Raw genomic sequence first — 15,118 nt, forward strand, 5'->3', positions numbered from 1 at the left:
TTATTTGGAAAGATTAAATTTTTTATTTATATCATGGCATTAATTTAAACTACTTATGTCAATATAAGAATTTTTTTGACATGTCTTTCATCCTCACTTAGAGAAATGTTTTTAAAAAAGCTGTTTTAACTACATTCCCTGGTAGTACTGGTATGGTGTTAAATGTAACAAAGTAAATGTATATTATCACTTAATTAGTTTGGAGAAGTCAGTTCATATATGTGTAATTTGATTAAGATTAGAGAGATTCAATCTGATAATATTATGTTAAATTAAGGGGAAAAAATAAAACAATCCATCAGTAATGAATCCCATTTAGTTTAATTTCATTAATTCCTGCAGTTCTCGCAAGAACTCCTATTTTTCAATAAATGTCTTATTAGAAAAATATCACATTAGTGGGACATTATTACTTTTTTAAAATGCAGTTCAGAAAAATCACTTTGTAGACCGGGAAATGTTAGAGTTGAAAGGGAGCTTGAAGAACATCTCACTTATCAGGGAAATAAAGTAAGACCTAGGCTGGTTTTTGTCTCAAATTTTGTGCAGAATTCTTTAGGTTAAGTTAAGAAACTTTAGCTTATTTCGAATTAATGTTTAAAATATACTTAACCTTTATGGTATGTCTTATCTTTTCTATAGAAATCTACTTGGTAAAATAATAAGAATGAGATTAGGAAATTGTAAGTTTTATATCTCTAGACGGCTCATGACCAATTAAATAAACTAATAAATATGTGTGTGTGTTCTTATTCTTACAAAAGATTGATTGATCCAAAAGAGAAGAGAATAAAAAGTAAAGCAACACGCTTCACCAGAATTGTCCTTTGGTTGTTGTAGAGCAGTGTTCTGAAATGTCTGGGGACAAAGGTAATACAGCTCACAAAGTTGTATCTGTTCCCAGTTTCTGATGCTAAAATAAGGCATTGTAAACACGTCTTACAGAAACTTCGTTTTAGCATCCTCTCTATTCTGTTACTCTAGTGGAGGCTCTTATTAACTCTTGTCTTTACTATTTTAATGGCTTTGTAACTAATCGCAGTCCCTCCAAACAATCTTACCCACTGCTGCCGTTTTCCTAGAACTTAGCTTTAATCACCTCTCCTTGTTTAGAAGCCTTTCAAGGGGTTTTCTATTTCCCATAGCAAAAGTCTAATAGCATTAGACATCCTTGATGGTGTATTTGGAACCACCATTTCAGCCTCTCTGTGTCCTTCCCCGAACCTTATTTTCTAGCCCTCCTCTGTTGATCACCTTTATTGACCCACTGTGCCTTGAACTTTGCTTCCTCCTTTGAGCAAACGGAGCCCACTGCTTGAGACGCCCAGTACGCGTTTCTGCCGGGCGAAATCTCTGCAGACCTAGTGCAAGCTGTGCCTTCTGTATAAAACCTGAGGGTCTCTATGGATTAGAGAAGTCCTCAGTCCTGAAGTTTTTTCCCCCTTTATCCTAGAGAAAGGAGTGTGCATAGGTAATGCAAGCATCAAATTGATACCTGTACTCTATCTTGTTTTTCTGGTTAGGAAAGCCATGGTGCCTGGGGGAGGCAGAGGTGAAAAGTTACACTTTGGCTTTACTGATGAAGGCTCCTAGACACATAGCAAATTAATATAGATCCTGAAAATGTGTGAAGATGGATTTAATTTCTGCAACAAAAAAAAGGCCTTTCTACATTCACCAGTCCTTACTCTTCATCCTCCACTGAGTAGATCAGATACTGTTGGTCCTTAAGAGCAAGAACAATTTCCTCAGTATTTTAGTTTATTTCCTTTAAAGCCAAATGGAAATGTTTTAAAAGAAAGTGATGAAAACCATTTTAAGTTGTTGAGTTAAAAAAGCACAAAGATTGCTACTTTCTATTTTGCCATTATATTTTACATAGTGAAAAAATCTAAATATTATACACTTTAAATAGATGATGTTATAGTGCTGACTAAATTTGACTAAATTCCTGAGAAATATGTTTCTTTTAATATTAGAGTACTTTTTAATAAAAATTAGTTAAGTCAATGCCTTTTTTTTGGTTTATGTTCTTTCTTTTATGTAAAAGGATTTTTTACCAATAGAGTAAGGTTAAACAAAACAAGTGAAATGAGAGAATGTAGATATACTAATCTTAAATGTTAACATGACCATAGTTGAGCACTGAGCTTCCTGACAACCAATGCAAAAAGGGAAATAAAATGTTTAGGTATTAGTACTAGGAGGAGGACATAGACTAGTTACTCAGGAGAGAAAAAGGTCTATTTGCCTCTGACTTAAAACGTAGTTACTCTCGCAGAGCTTCTTATAAGGATGCTCATGGATTTAATTCTGAGTATCTTCAACGTTTGATAACAGATTGGAGAAGAAGATTTGATATTGCTGTTTCTTGTAACCGTCTTCAATAAAAAAGGCAAAGGCATAACATTAAAGTACAGTCCAATGGAAGCAATTTTGTGAGGACTAATGTCCAAATGTATGGTTCTCAATAGAGTCTTACATTCCATACAAGTTAATTCTTACAAATCTTTTGGGTTTGTCTATACTTATTATAGATCGTGTTATCTCTTAATTTAATCTTAAGTTATGTAGTCAGTTTCTTATACTAGGACATTGTGCATGATGTAAACATGGTTTTAGAAGAACTTAGAGTTGTAATCGGGGCTTTGGTGCATATGCACCAAAGTCCTTTCCTGAGAACTGGCTGGCCATTCCGTGAACTGTCACATTAGTTCTAGCCAAGGATAGAGAAAAAGTTGGGGGGGATTGAAAAAGTTGAAGTTCAAAAGAATTGTTAATTTGTCCCTGATATTCCGTCTGTTAAAGTGACAGTCTTGATCCTGTTCTAGGACAGCAACCCCTTCGACGCCGCGGCAGGCTATCGGAGTCTGACCTACGAGGAGGTCCTCCAGGAGCTGGTGAAGCACAAGGAGCTCCTGAGGAGGAGGGACACGCACATCCGGGAGCTGGAGGACTACATCGACAACCTCCTCGTGCGGGTCATGGAGGAGACGCCCAGCATCCTCAGGGTGCCGTACGAGCCGTCCAGGAAGGCTGGCAAGTTCGCCAATAGTTAATAAGCCAGTGATGCTACGTTTATCACTGGGGAGCAAGGAAAGGAAGGAGGAGAGGGAGAAAAGCTTGTTACTGAAAGAGACTCCACTATCAGGTTCCATTACACACTCTCCTTCATTGTGAAAAAGTGTTTCACTTAGAAATATTAGCAGGGACTTTCAAGAGTGACCTTTGAAGTGAGCTAAATCATTTAAACCTTTCAAGTGAAAATGGGCCAGATTCTCGATGAATAAGCAGTTCCTTAGGATTGACTTCGGTACAGGTGCCGGCCCACAAATCTGCCATAGGCCTAGAAATTTCTTTAGAAGTACATGACTTATTCCTCAGGAACAGATTTCTCACAAAGCAGGATTGATACTGGGGTTGGCTTCTCAGAAGTCAATTTGTAGACGTTTTGCTACAGGAATACTGCTCATTATAAACACTACTTTAAGAAGTTCATATTTTATATACATACATATGTACATGAATGTCTGTTCATGTATTCTGTATATAAAATACATGCATATACCTCATATATACATGTGTTTGGGAACATTTAAAAACAACTAGTTGCCTCTAAAATTAGGATACCAATTTCTTAATTTGAAAATATATGTGTATTCTATTGATGCAAAAACAAATCATTGCTGCTATAATGGCTTATTATAGAGAAGCTGCTTCAAATCACTCTTGACTATGTGAACCTTGGTTTCAGAACAAGCTGCTACTGTGTATTATTCCAACAACAGATTTTTTCTTTCTCCAAAAGTAATGATCCAGAGTCCTTTTTTTTTTTTTTAAGAATGACATATTTTAGGAAACGTCATTAACTTTGCAATAGCATGAATTTCTTGAATTTTTATCTTAACATTTGACTTTTGAGCTATAAGCAGAAGATAAGCAAATGTAATTTGTTGAGATTCTGAATGTCTTTAAAATGTTAACAAAGAAGATATTAGGAAACTGTATCTGAAGATAATTCAGAGGGAGAAAGTAGGTGATTGTCTGATGCCTGATAACCCAAAACAATGAGCAAATTCTAGGAATGAAGAATTAGGCTTGGCTTCAGGTTACATAAATAATCGAACAGATGGTTACATTTGGGTTCTGAACGAAAATAAAAGTTACTGAAGGAGGGATGAGTTTTCAGAACAGACCTTTACTAAGCACAACATTTTACACTTCTCCACGTCCACCTTTTGAGAACTGATTTATCGCAAAACTGTATGTTGGGTTTTTTTAAAGTCTGCTACCCCAGAATGTTGCCTACTCATGAATTACCTTTATATATGCGTACAAAATTCATCTATGATTTAAAGTGTATAACAATGATATAAAAATATTACTAATAATCTACTGCTTTACTTTCTAATCTTTAAAGTCTAAAATACTTACTATGAAATACTGAATCTGTCTTCTGAATTTAAAATGGAAAATTCACCTGTATGTGGAGATACATGTTTCCCAATCCTTTACCAAACTGCATTTTTATCTAGTATTTATCGCTGCTAAGACTTCATTGAAAGTTAAATAGAAAGCACATATAATAGTTTTGTTCAGTTTAGTATTTTAAATCGGATAATACTTGGCCAAGCTTATATTCATAAGCTAAAATCTCTTATTACTTGTATTTTCTGAGTTTCTTTAGTTTTCCTATGAGAGCATACACTTTGAAATTCTAAAAATTTTTCCCAAATACAAAAAAATTAAATAATGTTTAAAATGAGGAAATGGAGAAGGAAAAATAGCTTTTCCTCTACTTATAAATTTTTGTAATAAACCTTATAATGTGGTATAGAATTTTATTTTCTCATTTGAGGTCTTGGTAATTATTACTTTTGAAAGTGGTGCCATTTTTAGTTAGCATTTATTAAATGTTAACAAAATTCTTAGCATTTGTTTTTTTTTTTTCTCTTTTTGGTATAATTGAAGCTCTTATGCTTTTTAAAATACTAAAATCCATGTGTTTTCAGTATTATGACAGATTATCTACAGATACTTTAATATGCTTTGGCCAAATTTACTCTTGGTAGAATGAGCCAGGCTGGCAGTGTTGTATTGGGGCTATGTTTTATGTGAATAGAGCTCATGAAAGAATGTGGTTCGAGTGCTAGTGTTCTTTTTATGGGGAAATTCATTGTTAAAGAGAGTTTTTTTCCCTATATAAAAACTGTTAAGGATTAGACATCCATATGTGAATGATTTGGTTATAACTGCATTGATATTTTTGTCTTTAATTTTGAGATAAGAATTGTACTGAAAACCAAATCTGCATTTATCACTGCCCGAAATGTTCTGTTCCCATCTTGATAAACTTTCTTTCACTCACGACCTAGAGTAAAACTTACTATATATTTCCATAATCAGTCAGTATAATGGACTGAAGACAAAAAGTAAAAATGAGTTCCTAAGTAAACATATTAGTGCTTCCTGTGTTTGGCAGAAGGGCACATAGAGTAGTTTTAATATCACTCATTGTAGAAAAAGGCCAAAAAGATCGCATTAGTTTATTTTTCCAAAATATAACTTTTACGTATTCCATTGGTATTTGTTAGTAGCTTAGAAATGGAAGTAAAACATATGTACTCATTAAATAATGTACAACACAGTAGACTTATAGACGTGTTACTTTTCCTCTTACGCTTAAAAAAGGCATGCTCAAAAATATTTCCACCAGTAAGAGGATTTTTTTAAATTGTAAGGTTTATAATAACCTCACACCTGTCTTAAGCTGACATATTTCTGTTACATAATTTAAAGTACTTCTGCTAATATTTTAAAAGCAGTATTGTTTTACAACCACTTCCCCTCCCAGTTCTAAAATTCAGCTCGAAAGTATTGAACATACTTTCCTTCACTTGTGCTTCAAGTTCATTTACTGACTTCCCAGGAATACATCATAGGATTGTACATACAGTGCTGGCTGGTCACGGAAAATATTTCAGTATTGCTTTCTGCTGCTGTATTCTGCATTCAGCCTGGTTTTGTCATCCCATGAATGTAGTATTATCCATAGATTATACATAACTGCATCTGTTGCTTTTAGCAGTAAATGAAGATTTATTTGTGATTTTCTGGCCGTGAAACTGTTACCTTGTAGTTAAAAGGGTTTCATGAATGGAAACCTCAGTAAAACTCAGCTCGTGAGTGACAGACTTGCTTTCCTCACCACCTCCTCCAGCTCCACGTCCCTCTGCCGACCATCCCATAAGGATGCTTATTCTTTAGCAAGGAGAATCTCCGAAAAAAAAAAAAAATTGTTGTCTTTAGTATTTCGAGTAACTGTTATACTAGAGCTTTTATTTTCCTCTGTAGCTTTTTAGGAAAAGCAGCCTACCTTCGGTTTGTAAAGCAGGCTGAAACTTTTTGATGTCCGCGTGCTCACGTGTCCAGTAGACGTGGTTGATGTCACTCGTGTGTGTGTAAGCGAAATAGGAAGCATGTTCTTTCCTCCATCTCTGTGAGCTTAAAGGGAAAGGATCGCGGTGCTGCTGGTTCATGATCGTAGATGGAAGAGTCTGTCAGCACACACTGAAAGCCCCCCTTTTCACAGACTTACGACTTTAAGAATCCAGATGCAGTCATTGGAAGTATTTAATATGCAATAGGTAGCACCTTAACTAATTAATCTGCATATGAAGTGTTCTCTGATGTATTTAATAAGAAGTATAGAAGCTCATCAAGCAGTAAACTAGAGTTGACATTTTATTTTACTTACTTTCCATGTCAAAAAATCCACTCTTAACAATGGAATTGAAGTCTGTAACAAACGGTACATTGGGCCTAGCAATCTTCGAGCTTCCAGGTGGTTGGTATTTTGAGGTACAAAAAAAAAAATGCTGCAGATCTAGAAATGTATATATTTAGCAGGTATTTGAAAGAGACAAGCATTATTTATAACTGAAGAGTATTAACACTTATTAAGTAAAATCCTCTAGTAACTTGTATACGTTTTGCAGGTACTAAGTAAAATGCTCTAGTAGCTTGTATACATTTTTTGTAGGTACAAACTCAAAGGTACGTAAGCATTCCATAATGTGACAGTTGTATAATTTATGTAATCTGATGCATGAATCAGAATTTTATATAATATATGATTTTTGGTTTATTATAGTTGATTAAAAGTGTTTAATCTTATTTTGGTCGTCATAATTTCTTACCTCAGATAAAACAGCATGAATATGCATTTGTACACGCGCCCTCCTTGTCTTTTAAAAATACAGTACTTAGAATGCGTCTTTTTTGATGCACTGCAGCAAGTATTCTGTAAGACCTGCAGGCTCACTTCATTATGAAAATAGTTTTGAAAAGTCACTCGGAGACTGGCTTGTACCTCGGCGCGGACGCTGCTCGGCACCTGGGTGCAGAATGTCCTTTGTGTGTGAGACACCCCCGCGCAGAGACAGAGCTCGTGGTTTGGTAGAAAATGCCATCTGAGGAGTTAAACAGAGGCAAAGGCCTCTGCTGAGTGCTTTCTCCTTATGCGTTATTCCCTTTATTCTTCACAACAACCCTGTAAGGTAAGGGCTGTACAGGCTTTCAGGGGAAATTTAAAAAGACAACTAACAGAAAGCCTGTGCAGAACTCTAGACTCGAGTTAGCAAACTCGCAGCATTTCTCACCATTTTTTATCGTCTGGCTCATGGCAGAGACCTCTTAACTGATCACCCCTTCCCACCCTCTCAAGCCGCGGTGCAAGTGTAGCCCCGCCCGTCCTGCCTGCTGTCTGAGGGAACCAGGGGTCCAAGCGCTGGGGTGATGGTGCGGGTGTGGATATGGCAGTGCATGAGGCAGCTGTGTTATTCTCAGTTATGAGATGTGGTCCTCACGTGGTGGTCTTGAGGGTACACACACGGAACAAGGGGTTTCTCCGCAGACCAGTGCACCTGCCTCGTCTCTCATTGCACTCGTTTTAGAGGCGCATATCCCTTCACTTCCCATGGTGCTTCTCTAGATCGTTCCCCTTTCTTCTTCCCCACGGCACACGCATTTATTTTTCCTTAGTCTGCTGAGACAGAGATATTTGGGGTGATTTGGGAGTAGAGAGTTACCATTCTATTGAAATGGCCATTTTCCACACAGGTTTTTTTTTCAAGGTAGTGCCATCTCAGAAATGTTTTCATTCAGTTTTTCAAAGTAACAGGCTTGTGACCTGGATTCTCCATTTTTCCCCAAATAATTTTACATGATAACGCAAAATGGCGTGCTTTCAGTTTTACGGTTGTACAGAGTTAATACTTAACAAGCAACATTCTTATATAATTACATGAACCTGGAAGTGCTTGAATCTGTTCTCCCCCTGAAATTTGATTCTTAAAATTTTGAAGGTTTCATCATGTGTTAGGCGTTCTCAAAAAAACAATGTATGCTGGGAAGCACGAAATCAAATGTCTCTCTCAGAGGTTTCCAGCATTATGTTGTGGTTAAATGTGAGATATGATCCAGTTTCTTAGCTAATATTAGAAGCAAAGTTTGCAAATGATTTTTTAAGATACATTGGAGCAGAGTAAAAATCATCACTATTATAATGTCGCATTCTCTTGTGCTCTGGCAAACGACAGGAAAGCCTAGGAGACGGAGACTGGTTATGTTCAGTTCCCAGCAAACGCTCTTGTTTGTGCCACACCTTAGTGCAGGGATTGCAGACTCAAACGTTTGTTACAGAGCCAGGTGGGCGCGGTGGGCGGTAAGACAGAGTAGGTGTGGAAGAGCAGGGATCACTAAGAACGTTGTCTCCCCCCCAAAGGGGGACAACGGCTTTTCAGCCCCGGCTCATGCTGCTCAGATGGAAATGTCCGCAATACCAGGGTTCTAAACCTGATCTTTCCAGAGAACCTGAAAATATAGATTTTTATGTGAAATAATTCCAAATGTTAGCAACTGATTCATTTTTTTTTCAACAAAAAACCCTGCAGGCCGCCAGTGTGCAGTCTCTTCCTCAGTGAGTCACCATTCCTGATGTCCCATCAGTCATCATCATCGTCAGAAAAACGTGGAGTGGAGTTTCCTTCCCCCACAAATGATCTTGTGTTTCATCATAAAGTGGGTTGGCCTGGGGGCGTGTCGGGGGTGTGTGACGTGTAACACGGAAGCACCGCTCAAGACTTGGGAGGGCCTGGGGAGGGGGGCAGGGAGGAACTATTCAGTGACTATCAAGTTTCAGTTGTGCAAGATGAGTAAGTTCCAGACACCCGCACAACATGGTGCCTACAGTTAACCCTGCTGTACTGCACCCTTAAAATTTGTTAAGAGGGCAGAGTTCATGTCAACTGTTCTTACTACAGTGGACAGAAAGCCTTTCCTAGGTCTGCCTGCCCCTGAACCCGATGGTGCAGAGGCTTTTAAGAGGGGGAGCAGCGCAGGGAATGTGAGTTACAGTCCAAGGGCCACTGCTCTAGGGTTAGAGCCTTTTGGAATGTTAGCTTAGGATCTGATACACACCCTTTGTGGTAATTATGGTTTTTCAGTATCTTATTTATAATGGTCTTGCCTTCTGATAAAAACTGTGCAAAAGCGATTAGGATCCCAGAGATCAATTTAGCACGTAGTATTGTGCTGAGTTAAGGTCAAATCGCATACCGTGTATGACAATTGCCAGTGAGACCAAGTCAGTGTATTTTCATGTGATTTTTTTTTAGGATATAAAATACATATTTCAATTGAAATATAATGGTCATTGATTGTATAGGTTGATATTGTACACCAGCCATTTAAAATTCCACATGGGACTCCAGCCAGATCAGGAAAGGCAGATGGGTTAGGTCACTGGTTCTCAAAGTGTCGTCCCAGAGCAGCAATGACGGTATCACCTGGGGACTTGTTAGAATGCAAACTCTCAGGACCTAATGCATCAGAAACTCTAGAGGTACGTCTGTCCGTTCTTCCCCTCAGCTTAATGTAGTTTCAAGGATCCTTTTTTTGACTTAATACAACTTTCCTTGCCAGTCCTGATTTATGAATCTATCTTTTTATGTTTTTGAAGAAATGAATATTTTGTGTTTTAAAGAAACTTCAAATCTGATGAAACTTGATACAGATAGAATATTCGTAAGGTACACACTATACATTATACAGAGTAGATCCCTAAGCAGTGCTGTTGACTCGTTGCTATGATGTTTTGTTTGTGCAGTAAGATTGCACACAGCGATTGAGAAAGCAAAACTGCACACGAGCCTTAATCTGAAACCACCAGAAGAGTGTCTTTTTGTTCTGCTGTGACTAGGCCAAGCTTGGTTAACGAGGGCATATTTCTTAGCTTCACAGAGGCCTTTCAAACTGAGGTAAAAGGTATTAGTGCAGAAAGGAAACAAGAGACTGCAACCACATATGGAATGTGGTAGAATCAAGTTTTTTAACGTATGTGTGAAATCGGGCAATGAACTTCAATATAACGAATGAAGCCAACTTGTGACTTGAAGTGAGAGGTTTCATTTCACGGGCACTTTGTAACTTTGCTAGTTACAATCATCTTGTCAAATAGTTCATTAAAAGCTTACATTATCTTCACAATCAAAACTAGGTCAAGTTCTCCTTTCTAGGGAAATCTAGAATGAAATGGAACAAGTCTTGTTAGATCTTATGTCAGATGATTAGGAAAAGGCCATGATGTATTAGGCTGAATAAGAGAAAAATCAGGGTGGTATGAGAGAACTTCCAATAGGAGAGAATTTTATTGGTTTTTATTCCTCGGTGGAATAATGACTAGAACATTAACAGTGTAAGATGGATTCAGAGACATGCGAACACGGGCAAAATTGGTTGGACATGTGCTTTTTGTCTTGTTTCTTTTAATCATCACGCAAACCCTCGGTGGAAACTTCAGTGCCCAACATTAAGAGTGGCCTCTTGCAGAAAGGGAACTAGAGAGCACGTGAAAACCGAGCTGAGTGAGTCCTCAGCCGGAACCTGTGCTTTCAACCACTCTCAGCCGAATTGTGCTGAAGTTAGCCTAAAGAGTAACAAAGCTGGCTTATGAGTTCCATCGCCTTTCCTAGTAATGGAGGAGGCATGAATGAGGGGGACGTGGCAGAGAAAGCCTGGGGAACTGGGTGGTGAAGGTGGCAAGCAGTAGGCCAGGCTCTCAGGTCAACTGGTTGCCAACCTCAGATTAATTTAATTTTTTATAATCTGAGACTATAGGACGAGCACCTCTTTTAAGAAACAATTTATTTGTCAGAAACAGTTGACTGATCCAATAGCAGTATTTAATGCTTTTATGTTTACATGTAAAGTTTTTTTATTAATGTACTGTTATTGAACATCTTTCATGATTTATAAACTGTAACATATTTTAATCCTTGACTCATTTGTTTACCAAGCTATTCACTTAACGCTATATAGCATGTAGCACTTGGAGACCATCTGTTAGGAATACTTGAATACTATGCACACTGTGATAAATGTATAGCAAATAAAGCACCAAACACATGAAATATTCAGAAAGAGTTTGTGAAGACAATCCCTGTGTTTTCATTAAAAAAAAAGATGCGGTCTGTAATCTAGCAGGAAATCTCTTACAACATGAAGCTCTCTTCTCACTCTGGGCAAATTATCTGCTGAGTGGCATTAAGATGTCATTTTGACTTTAAGTGAATAGATTTGAAATAAAAATATTGGCATTAGTACTAGTTAGAGTTGTGCTTCTAAGCGGCCTTCATTAAGTGTGAGAAGTTATTGTGATTAAGGGCAGCAGTCGCCCAGGAACCAGGGAAAGCAGATGCTCTGTGAAGTGGACCAGAGAGGGAGGCTGTGACCAGGACAGCTTGGGTGTCTTGGGGTCACCCTGGAGGAAGGATCTGGGGGGAACAGTAGGTTTAATTTGGTAGCCTTGGAAACCCTGAGCTCTCAGGGTGCAGGGAAACCCTAGGCCTTGGAGGAACTTTAATCCTGTTGGAGGTTTAAAGCTGTTTATTTCTTCCTCTGAATCGGTGGAGGATGGGGGCAGGTCGGCACCACAGATGGGTCTCCCAGAGCAAGGACCTTGTTGTGAAAGATTGAAAACCAGGGTTTCCCTAAGTCGCTCATCTGCATGTAGACACCTGGATTCTCAGTCCCTCCCACCTGTTGGCCAGGAGGGACTGACCCTAAGGAGCCTCGCTCACTCCTGGGAGGCTTCTTGTTACTAAAGGGTCACACCACTTGAGCTATAGCTTGGACACCTGTCATGCTGCCTCCTCTAAGAATGTGCCAGAATGGTGTATACCTGGAACAAAATTAATTCCCATCAGGCCATGGGAACGTCTGGCCAAGGGTAAAGTTAAGTCTTAATCCTGAAACTCACTCTTTACGCTGCCTTCTCTAACTGCTTTCAGCTCTTGTGGTTTTGATGCCTGAACCAGATGTCCTGGGAATTAAACCTTCTCCTGTTTTAGTGACTGTTACTTTTTGGTCTCACAATAGCAGGTGTGACATCACTCACGGGGGTCCCTCAAATCCCCAAAGCACAGCTCTTGTCAAAAGTTTTAGTAAGACCACAGCCATGTACCACACCTTAATTTCTGAGTGGCTACGGCATATAACTCACTATTTGTGGATATTAGCATATTCTTCCAACCTTTTGTCTGATCCTCACTCTTTTCAGCATTATTACCAACACCCTAAAATAATTTGGGGCTATCCCTCCTGGTGATTCCCAGAGATTGGCCCATCATTTAATTAGTCAATTTATTCACTTTGATGCATGCTTTGATCAAAAAGTGTTGTCGGGTCCTTTAGTAGAAAATACATCGATTGATGTATAAAACAATGCTGTTTCTTTAAAAAAAAAAACACTTCCCGTTCCTTTGATAACAGTAACTTTTCAATTCACCATGTTCTAGTTGAGCGTGAACATTACACAGTGTAGGCCAGTCATTTGATAACTGCCTTTCGGTTGTCTTTGTGCTGAGTTCTGCCTGTTTGTGGTGGGAATCACTGTGTTGACAAGTTTCATCTAAGTTTCTCTTCCGTTCGGCGATCGCTCGTGTTTGGCGTCCTGTCGTAACGAAATGAATTTCAGTATGCATGTCTACGTGATACGTTTACGCCTACCTTTATTATTTTTATATCTGTATTTCTCTTTGTCCTGCCTCCTTTATTTCATCATTCTGAATTGTACGTGTTTTTGTAAATCACCTCAAAATCTCTTGTGGATGGGGCATTGTATGAATACTTTTTTTATCTGGCACTTCTTCCAACCCTGCTCATTCCACTCCATGCAAAGTGCCCGTCTGATCTTTGCTGACCTCCAGCAAACTGCCGTCCTGTACATTTATTTGCCCTTGTTTTGCGGTCTACTGATTATTATTAAAGCATGTACAAAGAATTCCTGGCAAAGAGTTTGAGCCTCGGGTCCTTGTCGCCCTGATATTGATGCCTAGCACAGTGCCTGCTGTCAACTCACAGAAAGTATTTGTTGAGTGAGGGAACCATATTATTTTTATTAAGACCCATATGGTTGTTATGAATATCTTACGAACAGTGATGTTATCTTCTAAGGGAGCCAGCCCCTTTGAAATGAATAAAAATAAGGGTTTTTAACAAGCAGTGGGAGTCAGATCTAGAGGAGAAATGATTGCTACCAAAACATTGCCAGGGTAAACCGAGAACAGGCCGAAATAAATGTTCATTTTAAATTGTAGGCAGTCTACCAACATGTAAGAAGTATGCTTAATCAATTCTTCACTCCTCGATGTGCGTACTTGTCTCCATGCCCTGCGTATCGGTCTGCTTGCTCAGCAGGCCAGAATAGCTGCTCATCTTTGCTTCCCGAACACTGACCACTGACAGGTCACGTGTCACATTCCAGGTCCTCAGTAAATGCACGTTAGAGAAAGGAGGAGGGAGAAGTTTAATGGCTGGTTCTTTGAAATATGATGTAAGAAGGTTTGACTTTTTTGTTTTATGTGATTTGGATGGCGGCATGCTGAGGTTTGAATTATCTGCACTTTAAAATATTGCAACCATGGCTATTATGAAAACACTTTCCATTGTCCTTGATGAAGGGAGGGGCTCCCATTCTAATTTGGCTTCTATTTGTAATTAATGAGAAAGAAAGAAACCTTGAGTGGTCCCTAATTGAAACAGGAAATATGTCGATCCACCTTTGTTTAGGAGTCCCCTGGAAACTCTAGGTAGAAAAACCGTTTTCTTAATTATATTGTGATGCAAAAATAAATCGTTTTGATGAGAACACTAAGCAAGATAGGCTTTTCTGATTGAAGTGCGTCATTTAATGTACATGTCTTTCATTGAACAGTTAGGAAAAATGAGTCCAGAATAAAACCTCAGTGCAGTGTGGTAAATAGATACCATCTTGAGTGTTAACTGCTCAGTCAGTTGCTGTTGGGTCGAGGAAGTTGGTGAAGAATCATCTGGACTCTCCCATCCCCCATTGATCCAACCCAACATCTGTCTATCTTCCATTCTCTCCTTCCTTCCTTCCTCTCTCCCTTCCTTCCTCCCTTCTTTCCTTCCCTCCTTCTTCTCACATGCTATGTGCACTATAAGCACTGTTCTAAACGCTAGTAATAGAGCTGAGCAAGATGGACAAACGCAGACAGGGCCATGGTCCATCAGTGACGTCTACCAAAGGCTCATGAAGTCTATGCCCTACCATTTTTAAGAAGCATTTTTGCACCTTTTAAGGTCTGTTCAAGTTGAAATAACCAGTTAAGTACTCTGGAGTTAATCGCAGCAGCACCAACTGATTGCCCGTGAGTGTTATCTTCTCGTGAGGGCAGAGCTTCACGTCATCTGATGAATACTGGCCTTAGACAGCGAGTTAATGGTGGAGGCATCTGGTGGCATAAAGAACGAATGATGAGCTCACGTTCAATGTTCCATGACTCTCTCAGTTAGCTCATGAGTTTAATTTTGAAAAACAAACAAACAAACAAATATAGTTGAAATCTGGAAGGCTGTTTCCAGACAAGATTGGAACAAACAAACAAAAAACCACAGAATTATCTCCAGTATAGGGACAATTCTTGGATACTTAAAGGTAATGATACAAATGGTCTGGGCTATCCTTTTCTGCAATTGCAGAGAACTCAGTTTCATTCTTCACTTGGATTGCAGCAGTGTCACTGAGAAATGAAAG

At 38.7% G+C, this 15,118-nt stretch overlaps 1 protein-coding gene across 2 annotated transcripts in view; it reads left to right on the top strand.

The window, feature by feature from the left end:
• Positions 1-7,176, top strand: part of RAB11FIP2 (RAB11 family interacting protein 2) — a 40,211-nt gene extending 33,035 nt beyond the window's left edge. Inside the window, exon 6 of one of the 2 annotated variants that reach the window (XM_045506523.2) lies at positions 2,832-2,904. Coding sequence is in view for 1 of the 2 variants with exons in the window: in XM_010969859.3 (XP_010968161.2) it covers positions 2,832-3,059 (228 nt within the window). In the remaining variant the exon portion in view is untranslated. Of the gene's footprint in view, positions 1-2,831 lie in introns of both variants that reach the window. The other variant, XM_010969859.3, reaches the window with a different exon arrangement.
• Positions 7,177-15,118: the final 7,942 nt, after the last annotated feature.

This window comes from Camelus bactrianus, chromosome 11 (genome assembly GCF_048773025.1).
Source record: "Camelus bactrianus isolate YW-2024 breed Bactrian camel chromosome 11, ASM4877302v1, whole genome shotgun sequence".
NCBI classification, from domain to species: Eukaryota; Metazoa; Chordata; class Mammalia; order Artiodactyla; family Camelidae; genus Camelus; species Camelus bactrianus.